The 22,012-nt window shown below is 38.6% G+C and overlaps 1 protein-coding gene and 1 long non-coding RNA gene across 2 annotated transcripts in view; one reads left to right on the plus strand and one right to left on the minus strand.

Moving 5' to 3' along the window:
* Positions 1 to 1,460: 1,460 nt before the first annotated feature.
* Positions 1,461 to 22,012, plus strand: part of ccdc17 (coiled-coil domain containing 17) — a 44,025-nt gene continuing 23,473 nt past the window's right edge. The window contains exons 1-9 of the mRNA XM_012961579.3: positions 1,461 to 1,540; positions 3,027 to 3,238; positions 4,235 to 4,366; positions 5,396 to 5,458; positions 6,036 to 6,165; positions 6,429 to 6,582; positions 8,034 to 8,153; positions 9,981 to 10,117; positions 10,795 to 10,917. Of these exons, the coding sequence (XP_012817033.2) occupies positions 3,032 to 3,238; positions 4,235 to 4,366; positions 5,396 to 5,458; positions 6,036 to 6,165; positions 6,429 to 6,582; positions 8,034 to 8,153; positions 9,981 to 10,117; positions 10,795 to 10,917 (1,066 nt within the window). The 5' untranslated portion in view covers positions 1,461 to 1,540; positions 3,027 to 3,031. The remainder of the gene's footprint in view (positions 1,541 to 3,026; positions 3,239 to 4,234; positions 4,367 to 5,395; positions 5,459 to 6,035; positions 6,166 to 6,428; positions 6,583 to 8,033; positions 8,154 to 9,980; positions 10,118 to 10,794; positions 10,918 to 22,012) is intronic.
* On the minus strand, positions 3,140 to 10,783 carry LOC105946996. The gene is made up of 3 exons (XR_004222387.1): positions 10,731 to 10,783; positions 4,232 to 4,354; positions 3,140 to 3,227 (listed from the first exon to the last, which is right to left on the minus strand). It is a non-coding gene; the product is annotated as an uncharacterized LOC105946996 (long non-coding RNA).

Raw genomic sequence — 22,012 nt, forward strand, 5'->3', positions numbered from 1 at the left:
TTCTGGCGTCCATCTTTGCTAAATTGCACCGTACACAGCTACAGTGAGTTGTAGTTCCACTACACCCTTACTCCGCATGGTCTCTTCCGTATAGCGAAGGCCCATCCTGTCTTAGTGAGTCGCATATACCCCATGCTCTAAACCATACTAGACTGGGTTTTAACTATTTCATAGCCAAATAGGGGTTACATTACCTTTAAAATAACTTTTAGTATCATGTAGATATTGAGTCAATTTCCTGATGGTCTTCATATTTTACTTGAAGTGTTTTGATTATTTAGCTTCTCAGTTATTTAAGCAACTAGCAACAGTAGTTTGCATAAGAAACTGGAAAATTACTACACCAAGTACTGAACAGGAAGATATGTAATTAATTAGTTTTTAGTTTAGGCTCACATATAATTAGTTTTACTGGAAGAGGGGGGGGGGGTCAGTGACTCTGATCAGAAGCCATATCATTTTAAAAACTATAAAAGATAAATAATGCAGACCAATGGCAGAGTTGCTAGAAATATACTGAAACTTAAATTAGTAAAGCATCCCTTTAAAGGAGAAGGAAAGGTTAAGTCACTTGGGGGTGCCAAAATGTTAGGCACCCCCAAGTGACTTAGAACGCCTACCTTGTACCCCGGGCTGGTGCCCCCGTACGGAGAGAACAGCACCAGCCCGGGGCAGCTGCCGGCGCTACCTGCTTCCTCCTCGCTTGCGCGCGCATGCGCAGTAGAGTGAAAAGCCGAACTTAAACATTAAAGTCGGCTTTTCACTCTACTGCGCATGCGCCGGCCCACGGATTTCGGCAGCAGCGCGCAAAGGAAGGAGGAAGCGGTGTCTACAGGTGCCCCGGGCTGGTGCTGTTTTCTCCTAACGGGGGCACCAGCCCGGGGTACAAGGTAGGTCATGTAAGTCACTTGGGGGTGCCTAACATTTTGGCACCCCCAAGTGACTTAGCCTTTCCTTCTCCTTTAAGATTCATGTTTGTAGTAATGGCAGAGAGGCAGCTTTATGAGATCTGTCCATGAACTAACCTAAACTGTCCCATATAGATTGTAAGCTCTACGGGGCAGGGACCTCCATCCTCTTGTGTCTTTGACGCTTAACTTATTGCAACTGTACTTATCTTGTATCTATCTGTATTTATTGTTGTACTTTGTATTTATCTATTATTATCTTAATAACGCCCTGTTTGTATTAATGTATTCTACTGTACAGTGCTGCGTACATAAGTATCGCTTTATAAATAAAGATATACATACATACATATACATACAACTGCTGCTCCTTAGATCTCTTTACCTACAGACGCAACACAGACAAAGCTTGCATGCACTCTGCTCCACTCTCCCACTCCCCCCAACTGCTACAGAAGGGCAAATAACGCGAGAGAAGGCTTCCTCCCATGACTCTTGCTTTTGCTTTTGTTACCAGAGAAGTGACAAGCACGCATAAAGCACCACCCCTCATTCTTCTGTGGTTCCCATAACAACAGATGCAAAGCAGTTACAGCAAAGTATTGGAAACTCGTCAGGAGCGAAAGAGTTCGGTAAGGTCTGACTGAAGCTTTCACTACCAAGAAGAAAAGTACAAATTGTATTCGGACTAGGGCTAAACTATGGGGGTAATGTTTGCCAGGGCTCTGCCCCTCACTACTCGGTATCGGTGAGCCCTGATTCCGTTCAGGAGTCTGCTGCTTAGTGCCTGTGTGACTTTCTAGCTTACTGGGGAAGACAGACAGGTCTTACAGGGCAGCATTGTTTCTCTCATGCACCTGTATTTCCCACTTCCCAGGGCTGTGCAAGCAGGAAAAATGCTGTGGTAACAGTCTCTGTGTAACTAGACCTTATGACACACAATATCGTACCACACAGAGATCTGGGATGGCATACACGTCACTTCAGTTTTCCAAAGTTTCCTTGCGAGGCAACTTCGGGCGAATTCAGGAAACCGGAGCAATGTATATGCCATCCCACCAACATTACATTACAGTGGTGGTGGTGATAACATTTTGTAGGATATTACAAAATCTTGTGCTGTAGTGTGCTGTTGTGTGGTGTTCTGTGCTGTTGCATGACAAGATGAAATAAAATCTGAGCCTCAAAATCTCCCATTAAGTTTAGCCCAAAGCCTCCTCAGAGCAGCAGAAATCCCCAAGTGCAGGTTGGGGTGGATAGTAATTCAAACTTCAAGCATGGCCCATGCAAAGTACCATGTTGGGCTAATGCCACACTGCCTGCCCTGAATCAGCCTCTGCCCTGGCATCAGCCTTTCCCTGTGTTGCACCCGGGCCATTGTATCAGCCTGGGTATAGCCACATGGAACAGATTTTAGCCAGAAATACATAGCTTTGTAACATGTAATGTAAAAAATAACAGAAGTGATGCGTTCTCCTATTATGTATGTGTTGTCCAATTTTATCAGTGTAAAAGTAATTAATATGCGGGGGGGGGGGGCGAAGAATGGGGGTGGCCTCGGAGCGCCCCCATTACAAATCCGGCACTGGATAGTGGAGCCCTTGGGCGGGCTGGTGGGCATAAAAGTTTACAGGGTCACATCAATCTCATGGCCCTTGAGTTGGACAGCCCTGTCCTAAACTCTGACTTTCAAAGAGTGAAGTAACTGCAGTGTGCTTACACATGTAGTCATTATCCCTCTATAGAAAAGAATAAATGTTGTGTTTTTAAGTATGAAGTAAAGGAGATTTCAAGTTTGTTATTTAGTGAGTGCATTTCCACAGGGCTGCCTTGGCTGACCATTAGTAAATAAGCATTTATTTATTTTTAGAGGGGACACTGTGGGATTATACCATCCCTTGAACTGCCCATGCATATGGCTTAACCTCAGAATATCATGTGGTGTCATTTGAAGCTTTTTTTTTTCATTTGGTTTTACAGGAGGTTTATACATTTGATTTTTTTTTAAATGCATATAATGACAAAAATCTGTTTTTAACTTGAAAAAACTCTAGATATTTGCTTGCTCACCACAAATCATTATAATACTGAGATCTGTAGCATTGTTGTCTTTTGCAGGTAGGATGGCCAATTTGGACACATACCGATGCAATAATTGCAAAATGGATTTCCGTTCCCAGAGACTACTGGAGAAGCACAAGGAAAAGTTCTGTATTGGGAGCAACATCGGAGATCCTGTAGTTCTCAGTTCTCGATACGCAGATGGAGGGGAGATCTTGCACTTGGATGGTAGAGGAGTTCCAAGGATGACAGAGAGCCCTGATTTTAAGGTAAGATAAGAAGGCAGAGATCATCCCTCTTATATTAAACACTGACAACATCTGAAAAACTGCAACACTTTCATGTGCACAGGAGATAACCCTGACTACTGCCTCAAATGCTCGGCAAAGCTTGCAGTTAAATGAGGAACAGGAAAGAAGGCAGGACACAAAAAAGTGTATTAATACCTAATTATACATTTGGCAAACAGAAAAAGTCTGTTTGTTTCTATTATATGCAGAGACATTTGTAGAATAACTTTTGGGCTTGGACACTTCCTGCTTTACTAATGCATAGTAAAAGTTGTGTATTCATATTATATGTATCAACATCAATGAAAGGACAAGCCAATCCAAAATATAATTTTTTTGCCTAATAAAAAAACATAATTGTAAGCAACTTTGCAATATATATATTCATTACACATTTGCAATGGTTTTTGACGTTTATATAATTGCTATTAGAAGTGGGGTTTGTCTGTCCTTTCCTATTCTCTGCCCTATTGGCCCTGGTTCTTGAAACAATGTAACATAAGCCAGCACTAGATTGACAGACTTGTTGCTGGAGGAGACTGACCTTTGCAACATTGTTTAAAAAGTGACAACAGCAGGAGTTTAGCAAATGCTGATTTCAATAGCAATTGCATTTACAAATAACTTTTAAAGCACTAAATTTCAATAAATTCACATTGGAAAGTTGCTTGGAATTAGGGCAAAAAAATTATTTTTGGAGTTGACATGTGCTTTAACGCCTTTCTGGATAGATTTTGTCTGCCTAATGACACAATAACACTAATGACGAATCATTTTAAACCATAAACTGAAAACTCAAGTCACAAATTGCCAACATGATTTTTACTGCAAACAAAACAACTATGTAAAAATCTTATTTAAGTTAAAAACCAGCAGTGTACTGTTATAATCTAAATAATTGTGTAAGTAAACTCGGTACTTGTGGTTGATAAAAATATTCTTGTAATTTTGCGTCTGTTGTTAATTATTTACCAGACAAGCGATAGTATTGCTCGCCTAAGAGCCAGGGAAAATCTTCTTAAGGAGCGGGAACAGCAACTGATGGATGGATACGGGCAGTTCGAAAGTCCTTCTGACAGTAGAGCTCTAAGAAGTCTAACAGATGAGGTTGGTTAAGCACCATTTATTCATATAATCTTTGTATAACTTCTGGGAAGAACTTTTATACCATATGAATATTGTACAGGTATGGCCAGTTCGTTATCATTTATTTTTCATTTTGTAAAACAGCCTGCCACCATTCTTCATTCATTCTTCAATTTATATTTTTGTTTAATTAATGTTCTGTCTTCAACGCATTCACCCAGACCTTGTTTCACCATCTGCCCAAAAATCATCTTAGCCTAGATATCACAATATTGTAATGTATAATTCACTGTCTGGATAATGAAAAAATACAACACATATATTGCAATAAGTATCACAAATGTTACCTTAACACCCCTTGAATTTGAAGCTAGGTTTTCAGAAGTACTTAAGGAAACAGACATTCTCCTTAATTCTAATCAACTTTCGCAGTGGGCCCCTCAGTTTGGACACCGGCTTATATAATAATAGTAATATTATTGTTGTTATTATTAACACATAATTATAAAGCGCCAACATATTCTGCAGCACTGTACAATAAATGGGTGTATACATTGAACATACAGATTTACATACAAAAAGCAACAACTAATAACTGATACAAGAGAAGAGAGTGCCTTACAGACGCTAGATTAAAGGAGAAGGAAAGGTAAAAACTGCGCACCTCTCTCCTCTTTCTCTTCTCCTGCTCCCCCCTCCCATAAGAATTCATAAAACTCACTCCCCTCACCCTTAGGAATGTGTAATCTGAGCTACAAGGGCTACAGCTGTTGCAGGAAGCTACTTAAAATGGCAGCTGCAATCTTAAACAAGAAAGCTTATAGGGCTCTTTACTCAGGTATGATAAAGCTTTCTGCAGAATGTGGCAAATCTATTGGCAGTAAAATGCCAAAATGACTTTCCTTCTTCTTTAAAGAAGTGAATGCCCAGGATCAGCTGTGACCCTGTTTTAAAAAATGTTTTTTTCTGGAAATATTTCAGCTGCAAATTGCTCAATAAGAACAGTCAACAAATAGTATTGATATGTAATATGTTCATTTTCTTTTCTAGTTTCAGAAGCTGAGAAAATCATTGCAGGAGACTGTTCCAACACTGAGATCGTTACAGTTTCAGGTAGTGTTGCTATCAGTGGCAAGAATGTGTATTTTACTCATAATTTGTCTTTCTTTGTTCACTTTACATTTTTCCTGGTAATAAGTGCTGTAGAATACACTGATAAACATGCTGCAGCAGCACTCTGATTCTGTGTAGAAAGTGTTTATTGGCACAATGAGTTATAGTTGACCCTCAGCAGTGGGATCGGCAGCTTGCACCCGACGCTACAACAAGCGCATGGTATAGTGAAGCATTATCTATTTTTTGTATATACAAGATCTGTAGAATAGTTACAGGTTGCTTCCCACTGTGGGCAATGGAAATCATGACAAGTATGGCATACCTGCACAATTCTTGCCTGAAAACACTGTTGTACAAGTGATAAGCATGCAGATGTACCGTACTGTTTGTGGTTCTCAGTGTCCATGATAGGAAGTAAAGAAAAAGTGAATAAGAATCTAAAATGAACTCTACAAGAAAATTAAACCTAAGTTTCAGGCACAGTCGGATCATATATGGAGGACATATCTGTGTAAGATATGTGTTTTAACGTGGGTCTATGTATAGTAAGTTGCCTTTGTGATCATTAATTCAGGGGGAACCTAACTCCCAAATACATTGGGAAAGAGATTATCGTGAACGCATGCAAGAAATGGCAGAGGCTCATGAACGGCACCTTGCAGATATCCATGCACGGAACCAAACATTAGAGCTTCAGCGAGAAGGTGAGTCCTGTGTGAATTAAACTTTGGAAAGAGCCTAATTCTTGACCCCACATTTAGTATTTATACATGGACTTTGTGTAAAATCAAGGCCAGCAGATGCCAAAAATGCACTTTATAAAGTTACATTAAATAATTTAGATAATTGTTTACTAAGGTTTATGGTTTTTCTTGGTTATTTTCTTTTCGGGTGTTGTGCTGTATGGCATGCTTGTTTCATACTTATCTGGTGCAGTATTTCTAATACATTATTCTCATTTCTACAGATATCCGCCAGCGACTTTCAGACTTTACTGGTGCTGGCTCCACCACTTCACACCTTGAACAGATGCTCCTGGAACTAAAGGCCCAGGAGGAAAAGAACCAGTTGGCATTGGATGCTCTGAGGGACCAAATTGGGCTCATCCAGTCAGAAAACAGGTAGCACTAAGTTTGCTATACATACAGTATATAAATCCATATGGATAGTGAATTCTACTAAAGAGAATTTATACTAAATGTATCTATTTTGGTAAATGTTTATGACTGGGTTTATAATTCTCATGCAGTTTACTGGTTTGTTTGAAAACAAGCGTTGTGGAGAAACACATATCAAAAATCTGCTGCAGAAAAGCATTTATTTTTAGTAAATGTTTCCAGAAACAGACAATATGTTCACCTTTAAGTATATATGGATTACAAACAAATTCAGAGAAAAAAACAGCATGGTGTTAGTATGAACACAGAGTAATTTCATAAGCCCCTGATTGTTGTCCATCAGGAACTAATTCTCTTGTGAAATGCTAGAATGTCCTATGGTAGAGAGATTTTGTGTTTGCATGTAAAGCACTGATAAATTTCCAAAAAAGAAGACATAAGATAGTGTCTCCAGTCTGCACCATTTCCAGTGCATCAATATTTTATAAAATCTTTTATGGTGTCATCTCTAAATTGTAACATAATTCACATATGGTGAAGTAAGTTGGGTTGCAAGTCAGAAATGCTAAAGCCATAAACTCTGGGTGAAGACAGTATGGAGAAAACTTGTGGAACAAGTAGAATATATCATACTTACTACTTGTATGTTTTGGGACCCTACCCCTACCTTAGTGGGTAGACATAATTTTGCTGTGGGGTGTTAATACAGTCTAGCAGGTTGCAGTCTGGCAGCTGGGTTATGACTTGCGCAAGTAACATGAGCATCTTGCTACAGAATGCTGGGAAACAATCTACCTTTCTGTGGTATGGGATTTAAACACATTGGGCTCAACTAGCAGATCTGTAAATTGGCATGTCTATTGTGCAGTTCTTAGAGGCTATAAGCTTATTTTATTGGTATGTGTGTGTGAACATAATTTTCAAATTGCAAAACAAGAACTTTACTTTGTAAATGAGTGCTATTTCTGCTTCTCAGTGTTGATTACATAATATGTAATGTGTTGATATAATGGTTTATGTATCAAGGCATGTGACTTTATAGCAGTACTGTAATATACTACAGAAGAGCCATGAATAATCTGTAAAATATTTCCTTATAAATGATTAGTGAAGTCCTCAGTTATAAAGGTGCTTACTGATGTAATACAAAAATAATGTACCCTCTGTCATAAAATATAGAAATATTAGAATTCACTATGGAGTTCCACAGCAAATATAATAGTTAATTGCCTTTTGCTTTATCCCTTTATATGATCATAGAAGTACTCAGTGAACTCTAATATCCTTATATTTTACATTACATCTTTATACTGTATTAAACAACAGAATATAAAGGTCTAGAAAAATCTAGAATTTAATTTGAGAATGTTTTTACATATGCCATTCACAATGTACAGGTAAAAAACTGATTTTTAACTTCCTTATTTATTGTGTCTTTTTTAAAAATTTTAAAGAACCAAAACAGAGACCGCGAACAAAAATATCCCATCCAACACCTCTATACAAAAAGAAAAGGTGTCTTTTAACTTGATTGCCTTTCCCCAACGTGGAAGCTCCCTATCCTCAGAGATCAGGTATCATTATTATTTTTATTCTTACATGGTGCTACTAATATGCACAGCAAAGAAAACATTACATTTTATTAGAACCGTTGAAAGTCTGCTGGTTTGAGTAGTTAAATAGTGAGTTATCAATATAACTCATTTTGTTGTTGCATCTGTCTATAAGTAAGAGTCATCGGCCTCATAGTCAGCAATATGGCAGCCCTCATATCGATAACAGTACAAGTTAAGAAGTTAAGATGTACAAGCAATGAACTGGGTTGGCATTTATCACCACAAATTAAGGGATTTACATATTTGCCATGTTTCATGTTGATTTGTTTTACAGGTCCTCATAATGTTTTTAAATAGTTTTGCACGTAGCAATTAGCTGAAAATGGTCAAGTGCGTTTATAGTGGTCTAAACAAATATTTAATTGGTTGCTATTAGTAATTGGACTGGAAATCATTCCTCCTATTATATTCAGGCTTATGTTTGTTACTTTATTTTAAATATGGTTGGGCTTGTGCCATCATGGGGGCAGGGTTATGACGTGGACACTGGCATTTGGCTGATCAATTGTGTCATTCAAGGAAAGTCCTGTCTGGGTTTCCTTATTTGGAAAATCAGACAGGCAGTATTAACCCAGACAGCCTGGTTGTTGTAAGGGCTCTCTGGGTCAATACTGCCTATTCGGTTTTCCAAATAAGGACAAAACCAGGTAGCAACGCTACACAAAAGAGTAAAAGGAAATGTGCAAGCAAAAACAACTGACACACTGGGACTTATTTATCGAAGTAATACAGGGTGTAAGTTGCTAGAATTGTAAAATTCAAGTAAGTTTTCCTATCATCACCAGAACCTGCGTATGGAGTCTTTCTATTCCGGGCTTCCTTCCAAGAATTCCTTGCTTTGCATATGAATGAGGATCAGTTCTGGACTGAGGTCCAAAATAGGCCTGGCATTTCAAGGCCCAAACAGCCCTTCACCAGCCCAATAAATATTGACTGTCTAAGCACCTTACAGAAACCCCTCTGCCATTTGCCAAATTCCGCAGATTGCCAATCCAGTCGGATGACAATGTCCCTTATCAACCAGATTGCTTTTCTAGAGTATCCACTGGCTCTACATATGCTAAGCCCTGTATTGTACTGATGAGCCCCAATAAGGGTAAAACAGATCTGCATTGGGAATCCAATCAGCATACTGCCCAGGCTATGCTATAAAACCCAGTGGGTGAGGTTCAGTATAGAGTATTCTGTGAAAATGAAAATTTTAACAGCACTGTTGGGCTTTTTTCCCATTACTGGCTTTCCATTTATCCCATAAGCAGAGTACACCAGCTATGTCTGCAGGAGCTCAGGATTTCAATGTGGGTTAATAATCAGTCTGATAAAGTTAAAAGTTAAGTTGCCTTTTAACTAATAACAGGTTGGTTTACAGCCATACTGCAGCACTGCACGCTGCAAGACCTAAAAAAATAAACTCGTATGCAAGGGAATTAACAAAATGCAGGAGGGCAGCATTGTGGCCATAGATTCTGAAAATAATGGCATTTTATTACGCCTGAAAATACATGCAGAGTTAATTCTTCATAAAACCTTGGATAATGAAAATAATGATATATTTTTAATATTTTTATGTACGTATTAGACAAACACAAACAAAACAATACAGGCTAAAAGCATAGTGGTCCTTTAATTCATAAATAAAATGAAAGGTTTCTTTCATATATTACAAAGTAGTCGGGTATGTTGCTATATCTCCTTGCAGTTTTTGAATCCTGTTTTGAAAAGTTTGAACATTCTTCTTCTATTTTATGTTCTCTTAAGCTTTATGTATATCTCCCTATTTTTCAGTGCCCTACAACTGGCTTATGTTCAAAGTGGTGGAAATGATCCATCTGTTTTGGTACAAATGCAGGATCTGCAAGCAGAAGCACTGACATTTGAAGAAATGGCACATAAACAGGAGCGCAAGGAGAAGAAGAAGCGAAGTATGCACATAGTCTTTCTGCCTCATTGAGGTTTTCCTAAATCTCAAAGCTTACTGTATCTGCTTTATTATTTAACAAGTGTGGTTGAGGTAATATCAGGGTGGACCCTATACAGAACATAGCCCAAACACAAACACTAAAACAATCCTCATACAAATGCTATATTATCTCAGGTGATTGTTGCATGAAAACATGGACTGCTGAGCAACGTGACTATTTCCATTCCTTTCTATCCTTGGGTAATTAAGCTATAAGTATGTAAGTATAAGAACTCAGGGCTGAATTAGAACTAAATAACAACTGAATAAGTAAATATATGAAATTTAAAGAACTACTCTTCACTAATGGCCTCTTTAGTGCAATAATACTGAGAATTAGAAATGGTAACCTATATACCCTTCTGCTAACAAGAAAAAAGAGGAATCACCACATAGTGCAAATGTGACAAGAACTACAAAGAGTGTGGGAGAATTACATAAATAGTGTATTATATATTTTAAACTAAAGGTAATAAATATAAATGAAGCTGTACATTTGAAGGTTCTATTTAGTAATAATATAAATAGATTTAGATTTACATGCAGTGCCCATGCATTGGTCTGCATTACATTACCCTTCATGGATTATTAGTGAAGATATTACAACATTGCTTCCCATCCACTCCATTGTGTCTGCAGAAAATGAAGCTGCCCCTCGATTGCTTGATGCTGAACTTATGGCAGTGGAGTTGGAGAATCAGCGCTTGGAAGAGGAGATCTTTAATATAAAGATACAGAGAGGCAAGAAGAAGGTTGGCAATGGTATGTGACTATATTATGCAGTCCTGTTTCCTACATTGAATTCACAAATGTTCAGAAGAAATGATGCAGCATCAAAGTCATTTTATGACCTGAGAACTGCAAGTTACACCTAGCTGCCAATAGGCCATCTATATAAGAGGGAAATTACTTTAGTGCATGAGACTTCACCAAATGCTTCTTAAGTTAACATTTTAGTGTGCAGTTTAGTGTGCGCTGAAGTCATTGCCCTAAACGGAATTATTCCACTGAACTTTTTGCACCACTAACCAAAAGTGTTCATTTCTTTGGCATATGATGTACCGTATACACAAGCTGAGTTTTTCAGCACCCAAAATGTGCTGAAAAAATGTGCCAAACATTTTTTGGGACACACAAAAGTCTGACCTGCACAAGGCTCCTGCCAGCGATTCCCATGCCCACTCCCGTCGCTCCCACCAGCCCTGCCAGGCCCACCAGGCTACCTAATAGTGCGCCCTTCTGTGTGCCTGGGCGGAAGTGACATCACGCGCCCCCTGCTTGCCCAATTCTCTCCTGGGACCCTCTGCCAGCGATTCCCATTCCAGCCAACCCCGCCAGCCCACCAGCCCCACCAATAGTGCGCTCTTCTGTGCTTCTGGGCGAAAGTGACGTAATGCGCCCCGGCAGTTAATCCAGGCCCTGAAGTTTCACGGTACTAGTTATACCTAGATATGTATAGATGCTAATTATAGTTAATCAAAATTGATTGAAGTTAAACTTATGTGTGTTTAACTTCAATCAATCAATAATTACCTATAATTAGTACCTAAGTAGAGTATTTACCGGTATTAGCAATACTGATCAGGTATATCCATATCATGTGATCAGCGTTGCTAATACAGGTGAATATTGTTAATTATTATGAATTCATTTGAAGTTGAACACATACAATACAGTAAATAATGTACAGTTTAAGATCAGCCTCAATTTATGTAATTTTATTGGTATTTATTTTGATTATTAAAACTTAGCAGTAGCTGCTGCATTTCCCACCCTAGATGTTTTTCCAGTTTTTATTGGTAAATTTAGGTACCTCGGCTTATACTCGGATCGGCTTATACTCGAGTATATATGGTAAATAAAATATTCTGCGTGCTGGATCTCATTTTGATGTCTGACATGTTTCAATATGTCAGTTTCACATATATTGGGAATAATGTAGTCTTCTGTGTTTGCAATTTATTTGCAGGTGTAATGTATTTACAAAAGTATAACTAGAAAACTGCCTTAATACAGTTTGAACCTTTTGAATTATTTGTTATAATGGGAGTTGGACTTTCTGTAATTCAGAGCTTTCCAGATAACTGATCCTACACCTGTAGTATGTCATCTGTCCTAATAGCAAAACAGCATCTTGCTTAGCTTAGTCTTTCAAAAATATAATGTAAGTATTTGCTACGATGAAGCCCATATACAAAGCCATATATAAGCAAAACATAAACTTTACATACAATATTGATCTTACACTTAAGGTTTTAGACATCTTCAAAACGGCATTGCATGAAGCTACCTACCCAGTGCCATATTTATATATAAACACCGATGCCTTTATATTTAAAAAATGCTAAAATACCCCATCAGGCAATTGCAGAATTGTGGTATCTATTTCTTTTACGATCAGCACACTGGACAGTGTCCTACCCTTTCATTTAGTTAGACATCAACAAGAAGTCCTCTGTACTCACCCATTATCAATATATATATATATATACACATATATATATGACCTTAAGACATTCTGTGCATTAGGCTACCAATATTTGCCCTCCCCTTTAAGCAAACAGGGATTGTTTGTCCATATATTGCAATATACTTTAAGCTGGCCAACTAGGTCAAAGTCATCCCCTCTGGCCAGTCCCACACTTGCTTATCTGATTCATTAAGATTTCTACTGAATTCTATTCAGTTACATTACACACTAAAGCAGGGGTCCCCAACCTTTTCTACGCATGAGCCACATTCAAATGGAAAAAGTGTTGGGAAGCAACACAAGCATAAAAAATAAGAGGTATGCCAAATAAGATCAATGATTGGAAATTTTGTAGTCCATATGTACAGAAGGCTCTGTTTGGCAATTACACTAGGTTTTTATACAACCAAAACTTGCCTCCAAGCCAGGAATTCAAAAATAAGCACTTGCTTTGAGGCTACTGGGAGCAACATCCAAGGCGTTGGTAAGCAACATGTTGCTCCTAAACCACTGGTTGGGGATCACTGCACTAAAGCTTCATACATCAGGGCCATGTTTATACTTGGCACCTATCATTCTGTTTAAATTATTAAACTGTTTACATTGTGTGATGGCCAGATGCAGGCCTGGGTGATCTGTGTTATGGTATATTGGCATGGGCTTGCAGTCTTCTTCCTGTTTTATCCATGAGAACCTGGGCTCACCAGGATTTTCCTTGTACCTCACTGGCCTAGTTCGACTTGTAATTTAGTATCTTTGCTAGTGCAAATATTTTCAAAAACAGAGTTTAGTTACAAAGTTATGATTGTAACATTGACAAGCCATGGTGGTCCTAACTATTTACTTTCAGTCATACTTTTATGCATGATAGCATTTCTTGGAATGTTTCCTGACCTGGGTATTGGTCAAAGGCTTGATTCACCCTCACCATTAGATTTTATAAGAAGAGAGACTACAAGACTAAAGCATTGGTTTCACAGGCTCAATCCTCCCCCACTTGCGGCTTTTTAAAGAAGAGAGATCGCCCACACAAATACCCATTTTTAAAGGCATAAGACTACCATTAAAGGGATAGGTGTGGGGGTTCTTTGGTTAGAGTATTATGTTGGCTAGATTGTGCCATAAGTGGCATCATAATGTTCACTGAACCTGTTGCATAGCATAGACTACATCCCATGAACCTGACTAGCTGCCAAACCATTTGTCATTTTCAGAGCCACTCAAATGCTCTGCACTAACTGCCTTTTACTCATGCAGAGTTGTCTGCATAAGATGGGGAGATACTTTGGCCTGTGTTTCTCAGCTTTAAGGACTACTTTTGGTTGATTATAATTGCAACCAAAGTGAAATTATATATTTTCAACTGTAACCTCAACGTTATATGCATTTCCACTGTCCAAAGCATCTCCACCTCCTATCAGGAAAGCTAAAGCCTAACTAAAGAAGTGGGGAAGAAATATATATTCTATATACTGTCTATATAGAATATAAATGTCACAATATAAGGCTGATTAGTAAATAGCACAGACAGCAGCTCTGAAACCAGTGCAATTAGCATCAGAAATTAATATACCAGCTCTGTAGCATCACCATCTGTGACAGACAAACCTCATTTTCTGCTTGATAATTTGTGACAACCCCTAAGCATAGTTTCTTAACAGCAGCTCAGAGAACGCTAAGCGTGTGAGTTTCATTGAAACCTCTTACAAAATTCATTATGGTGACCCCCTGTGAGAGTTTTGAAGTACTGGATCATTTCTAGCCATTTGTAGCCATATCCATTTTTAGGGTTTAGCTCCCGTTTAAAACTGAGATTGCTGCTGTGTTTTTCCAGTTCCTTGAATGAGCTTGTTGACAGTATCTATAAATGTTTCCAAGGCACCATGTAAAGTAGTGACAACAGTTTCAGGGGTTAATAATTACTTGGTTGAAAGTACTAAGGACTGAAAAACAAGCCATTTACTTTGGGACTACAGGGTGGGGTTGTATAGATTTTGCTGAACCTTGAGCTTGATGCCTTAGGCTTGAGTGCTTTACAGGTTAATGTAACAAGTGTTTTTTCATATGTCATATTGGTTGCCTGCATAAAGCTTATAGGTTGGTTCCTAGTTACTGTATACCTTAGTTGCATATGATTTCTTGATTAATAGCCATGGCCAGTTATCCATTATAAATATACCTAGACACTGATGCCTTGTATCTTGTTTTAACCCTGTGGCTCTGATTGCAATGTTTTGTCTGCCATAGGAATGCACCACTGCATGTGAATTTGGTAGGCGCTGAGATAGGGTGGGATTCAATTTTGGAACTCCTAAAGAAAAAACATATTTGAATTTACCATATCTTTCTATGAACAATACCCACAACAGGGTATTTTGCAAAGAAACACTTATTTTATTATTATTCGTTTATTATTCTTTTAAATTGAGGCTTCTCTGTGCACTGATTAAACAGAAAACTGTAGAGCTGTACAAAGCTTAATGTTTGTTGTTGGTTATTTGCATTTTGTGTTATGTTTTTTGGTTACTATGGAAATATATACTGAACTCATTTCTGTGCATAGACAAGCTCACTAATTCATAGCAGGTTGTGGGTGAATACAGATTATTATCTAGCTAATTTACACAGATTTTTTTACTGCCATGAAAGTGCCCCTGGCTTTTGGCTGAAACTATTTTTTATAGAAAGCTGTACAGCATCCATAAACTGTAAACCCCATGATGTAGTTAATTATTAGTTAATATGATTTATTTATCCCTTATCATAGGCTGATATTTTTTCTGTCAGTTTGCATTACTCAATCATTGTCTCAGAACAATAATAAAAGAATCCCATATGAACCTTTACCATTAGGCCTAATGCAGACTAGGTGAGCATCAAAATAAAAGTGTCCTTATCTTATTGCAGGCCTTCCTCCTCTGCCACCCTTATAATGGAAACCAGCACTTATACATCCTGGTCCCCAGCAGGTGGAGAATGTGACAAGATCCCTTACATCTGCTGCCTCCTAACACCCCTACAACTGACCAAATATGAAGAGCACTCTCTTTTCTATAAATAGAACTTAATTTGTTCACCAAATTTATTTAGTGCCTTGACTACTGTGTAAAATAAATTCTCCTGGCATTATGTCTAAAAGTATTTCTTACGAATCAAATATAGGCCACCTTTGCCTTAAGCCTAGAAAATGTACTATGTGCATTTCTAAAATTTATAACAAACAGGGGTCTGACAAAAGATTACTAGAGGATGTTCTACTGGGGTTAAGCTGGCAAGTGTGTATATGGTGGATTATACATGGAAATGTAGTTGGTTCAGGGTCAGGCAAGTTTGAAAATTTCTGAGCTGCATTTTGTGCTACTTTGCATGAGTCGGTTAGAGTGAAGAGATAAGTGGGACTTGGCAACAGTCAGCTGTGCGGTTTCCAGATCTCTGCGACAGAAACCTGATTGGCCTAGTAACTTAATAATCATTTACCAATCAGTGTGCTGAAAGACAGGGACTGCAATGGTAGTTATGGTACTGTTATAATAGTTATGAGACACTTGACATATCTGTCAGTAACCCTTTATGAAATGGCTAAACATAGCCGTGGCTAAAAAGGAAGTTTACATTATAATGAACTCTCTGTACATTGTAGACTCTGCAGTACATTCTTTTGCACTTTGCAAGTGGTCTTTATTTGTTTTTAATGGTTTTGATAAAGCTTAGCATTGTTTAACATGTGATTGCAAGGCCTGTCCATCTTAGCAACAAGGCATTTATTGAATGTTGGAAAAATGATGACTAGGATAGGACCTGAATAGAAGGATAAGCAATGAAAAAATAAACATTTATCATCACCATCAGTTTGCTTTCTGGTTGCTATGAAGGCAAAGCAAACAGCACAGAAGAATAACCATGAGGATTGTGCCATTAGCTCTATCTGCAAAAGTATACCAAAAAAAGTATACCTTTAAAATACCAAAAGTTATTTTAAAGGTATACCTAATTTTGTTTGGCTCTTTCTGTTTAAAACAGGGGAGTGGGTGACATCTCTGCTGTTGTCTTGGAAACACTTTATTCCAAAAAAAAATTGCTTTTAAGTATCAGTTGGGTACAACACAAACCAAGTCCAGTGCTTCTGTTCTATTACAGCCCCTCCCAGAAAATGTGGAATAAAAGTGGTACAGCCAAGTAACTGCCACTAGTGTTGATAATAGTATCTCCCAGAAATAACAAACTGAGGGCAGGGTGCAAAATGCACGTTACAGAATAGCTGCATGAGTTTTGCACCCCAAATTGGACCACAAAGACCTGTATCAGCCCCATGAATACAGTGCTGCCAGCATTCTGACATATTTATAAAGGTGTATATGTTCTTTAATGCTGTACTGTTTGTAGTAACCTGCTTGTGTAGACATTTTGGTTAATGGCATTCTTGCTGTTTTGCCATTGCTTGATGATGATATTCCTGTTCCTGTTTTGTGCTTCCTGTTAAGCTGAGAACAAGTGTGGAGCAGGCCAGATCTACCTGCCATGTTCTAATAAATATACCAAAAGTTCCAGTGTGTATCTGACTACTTCACCTGAACTAACACAGCAGAAGCATTAACCCACTGCTAGCCAGCAGTTTATTACACTATTGCCCATATTTAATAATGTAATTCTATGCCATTATATTTATGGTGTAACCCATTAAAGTAAATTCAGGAAGTAAAAAAGCGCAGATGGGTGATTTTTTACACAGGTTTTCAAGTGCCTGCTGCTTTCTACACTGGAAATTTACAGTGACACTTCGCACTTTAATAAATATGCCCTCATTGCAGAGGGATAAACTGCTATTAAAGACACTGCCGTGTTATACAAAATGTAGCAGAATTAAGTCTAAAACAACTGGACTTTTCTGAGTTTTTCTTGAAAACATTTCACCACTCATCCGAGTGGCTTCTTCAGTTGAAATGACTGGTAGGGAATTCCCCGGCATTTAAACCCTTGAGGGCAGTACAGTCACAGGTATCCAATCACAATGGTTCCATTGAACTTATTTAGTTAGGTGTTGGGTGAAACCGACAGGTGTAAGAAGGTATGATCCAGTCACAATGGTACCATGATTCTCATTGATGAAGGTGTTAATCCTTCAAAGAACATGACTGGAAGTGTGAACTGTTGGGAAACCGCTGGGGTAACGATGTCAAAGCAGCATTGTATGTTGATAACAAGCGGTGACGCAGGCCCCCTCCTCTGTTCAGGGACAGTTGGACATATTAGTGTAACAGTATGATCACTGTTGTGCAGTGTTTGTCAAAGTTTTTCAGTTTACGCTGTACTCAGAGGTCCAACCTTTGACCAGGACACCCCTTGAAAGTCCAATTTTTGGAGAGGGCCTGCTTAAATCATGAAATGATTACAGAAATATCACTTTATCAGTCATATTAACCAGGTTTGGACAGGTCCCTATTTAACTTTTGTATCACTAATTAGTTGCTTTTTTGTATAGGCTTATTAATATAATACATTCCCCTTCCCTTCCTAGGCCAAGGCTCCAAACCATCTGGGGGGGCCAACATCCTATATAAAGCATTCCTGCGATCAGGCTTAGTATAATGCAAAAACAGAAATTGATTATTTGCCCGGGTGCATCCAAATAAATCAAATCATTTATTGTCAGCTTTTCGGTCCTATTGAGCCTATGATTAATGCCCCTTGTGTCACAAAATGCATAAGACTTGCCTGTATATTGTGTATGGAGTCATTGTATATGTATACACACACATATATGTTTTTGGGGATGGTCAAACTGGTAACAATTCCCATTTAGGTTCTTGCTTAACTGTTGGAAGTAACATTAACCACACTGTATCCCACCACAAAATAGATCACTTAAATAACTTTGGTGCCAGTGGTTCTTAAAGGACATGTAAACCCCACACACACAGAACTTAATGAGTGAACAGCCTCTTTGAAATCTTTCAATACCTGCCACTTTGCTTGTCCAGAGGTTAATAGTAAGGCTGCAACATTTCACTTAGATTTCCTTCTCCTACTGTAACCCAATTGCCTCCAACCCCTCGGAATTTGCTTTGGCTGTTGGCTTATGGGCATGCTCAGTTGTTCTAAACTCAGATTACTAAACACGCCCCCTATCACTAACAACTAGCTAAAAATGTAAAGTAGCGCAGATGCGTACCTGGCTTACATCTTCTTAGCAACTGAAGACACTTCCGGTCTCTCCACCAATACAAACCTGCGTAATTGGACGTAGCAGGAAATCGGCTTCAACTGCGCATGCGCAAGCAGGGTCCGTGTCAATGATAGGAACAGTGTATAAACTTAGGAACTATGCGATAAGGGAGAGGTGATGGGGGTCTAGGCAGTGATAGTTAAGGAGGCTTTTAGCTATAGGGGTATAGATTTCCTTTAACAAACAAATGATAACTGTTTATTGGGCAGATGTTACACAGTTGGTGGGTGCTCATTCAGATAGTACACAAATCAGTAAATGCTTTCAGTACTTTCTCACATTAGTTTTTACTTACACAAATACAGGCGTAGTTTTCACAATACCCAGAGGTAGTACTCACTGCCTTGGTAACACAATCCCCAGCACTAGGCGAAGCTCAAAGTGGTCAATTACTTTACAAATCCCTATATCCCTGAGCCTAACCCCTTGTGTCCCTATACTGGTAGCATTAAAGGAACAGTAACACCAAAAAATTCAAGTGTATAAAAGAAATTCCAATATAATGTACTGCTGCCCTGCACTGGTACAACTGGGTTGTTTGCCTCAGAAACACTACTATAGTTTATATAAAGAATGCAGCTGTGTAGCCATGGGGGCAGCCATTCAAAGGAGAAAAGGCACAGGCACATAGCAGATAACAGATAAAACACTATTGTATTCTGCAGAGCTTATCCGTTATCTGCTATGTAACCTGTGCCTTTTCTCCTTTTTTCCATCTCAAATGGCTGCCCCCGTGGCTACACAGCAGCTTATTTATATAAACCATAGTAGAGTTACTGTAGCAAACACACAACTTTTACCAGCGCAGGGCAACAGTACATTATATGTCTTTTACTTTAAAGCTCTTTAATTTTTTGGTGTTACTGTTCCTTTAACACCGCAGGGAACTAACCCTTCCTGACTTCCTCGTTGGAGCCTCAGACCGCTGAACTAACTACCCTGAACCTGACTCTCACTCCTAGAGTTAGCTATTACAAGGCAAGAAATTTTACCTTGCCTCATGGCAAAAGTGTTCCTGCTTGTGAGAGGAATCATACTTGCCATCACTGATATAAGTGATCACAGTTATACTGAAAAATAAGAATCCCCTGTCCACACTACCATGCGCCAAGATGGTTTACTGAACATGAATTGTAGGGGTACAGTGTATGACTTTTTAACATTAGTACAATTAATAATGTTTGTGATAATCATTTTGCCTATGGTTTAATTAATAAATATACATTTTTCTTTATTCCTGGCCTTAAAGGGCGAATTTGAAACTAAAGTCACAGGGATTAACTAAAACGCTCAATTTTAGACGTGCAGACTTTGCCAGTATAAGGGCATCTCTGCAATGTGTCAACTGGGAAATGCTTTTCATGGGGTTAGACACAGAAGGAAAATGGAACATCTTTAAAACATTGCTTTGCAGGTATACACAACAGTATATCCCCCTTGTAAGCAAGGAGAGGCATCGCAAAGCAAAACCTTTATGTCTGAATAAAAGTGTTAGTGTCGAGGTTGGTAAGAAAAACGTGCTTTTAAAGCATTCAAGTTAGCTGGGACAGCAGAAACTTTCATCAGGTACAAGGAAGCAAATAAAACATGCAAAAAAGCTATCATGCAAGCTAAATAGAGATGGAAAGGGGAATTGCAGCTAGGAGTAAAAAGAATCCAAAAATATTTTTAATTATGTGAATAGTACAAAAATGAAGCAAGAAGGGGTGGGAACCTTATTATCACAGGGGGGGGGGGGGTAAGCTGATTGATGAGAATGGGGAAAAAGCAGAAATTTTTAACTCTTATTTTTCATCTGTCTATACATCTGAGGAGCCAATGAAGGCTTCCCTTTTAATATGCCCAGTTCAAGTAATTTAGCTACTGACACATGGGTCACTCGGGAGGAAATTAAAAAGAGACTTTAACATGTAAAGGTAAACAAAGGTCCAGAACCAGAAGGGATTCATCCCAGGGTATTAAATGAGCTGTCATTGCCAAGCCTCTTCACATAATTTTTCAGGATTTGTTGAGGTCTGGCATGGTGCCGAGAGACTGGCGAATTGCTAATGTGGTGCCGTTATTTAAAAAGGGATCCCGTTCTCAGCCTGAAAACTATAGGCCTGTTAGTCTGACATCAGTAGTAGGAAAGATTTTGGAAGGGGTAATAAGGGATAGGGTACTTGAATACATTGCAGTCCACAATACTATTAGTTTGTGCCAGCATGGTTTTATGCGTAACAGATCTTGCCAGACTAATTTAGTCGCCTTTTATGAGGAGGTGAGTAGGAACCTTGATGCTGGCAGTTGATGTCATCTACTTGGACTTTGCTAAAGCGTTTGATACAGTACCTCACAGAAGGTTAATGATCAAATTGAGGAATATTGGGCTAGAACATAATATTTGTAATTGGATAGAGAACTGGCTGAAGGATAGATTACAAAGAGTGGTGGTAAATGGAACATTTTCTTATTGGACCAGTGTTGTTAGTGGAGTACCGCAGGGGTCAGTCCTTGGTCCTTTGCTTTTTAACTTGTTTATTAATGACCTGGAGGTGGGCATAGAGAGTACTGTTTCTGTTTTTGCTGATGACACAAAATTGTGCAAAACTATAAGTTCCATGCAGGATGCTGCCACTTTGCAGAGCGATTTGACAAAATTGGAAAACTGGGCAGCAAACTGTAAAATGAGGTTCAATGTTGACAAGTGCAAAGTTATGCACTTTAGTAGAAATAATATAAACGCGAACTATCTACTGAATGGTAGTGTGTTGGGGGTATCCTTAAATGAGAAGGATCTGGGGGTTTTTGTAGATAACAAGTTGTCTAATTCCAGACAGTGTCATTCTGTGGCTACTAAAGCAAATAAAGTGCTGTCTTGTATAAAAAAGGGCATTGACTCAAGGGATGAAAACATAATTTTGCCTCTTTATAGGTCCCTGGTAAGGCCTCACCTTGAGTATGCAGTGCAGTTTTGGGCTCCAGTCCTTAAGAAGGATATTAATGAGCTGGAGAGAGTGCAGAGACTGCAACTAAACTGGTTAAGGGGATGGAAGATTTAAGCTATGAGGTTAGACTGTCAAGGTTGGGGTTGCTTTCTCTGGAAAAGAGGCGCTTGCGAGGGGACATGATTACTCTGTACAAGTACATTAGAGGGGATTATAGGCAGATAGGGGGTGTTCTTT

The sequence above is a fragment of the Xenopus tropicalis genome, chromosome 4 (assembly GCF_000004195.4).
Source record: "Xenopus tropicalis strain Nigerian chromosome 4, UCB_Xtro_10.0, whole genome shotgun sequence".
Taxonomy (NCBI): Eukaryota; Metazoa; Chordata; class Amphibia; order Anura; family Pipidae; genus Xenopus; species Xenopus tropicalis.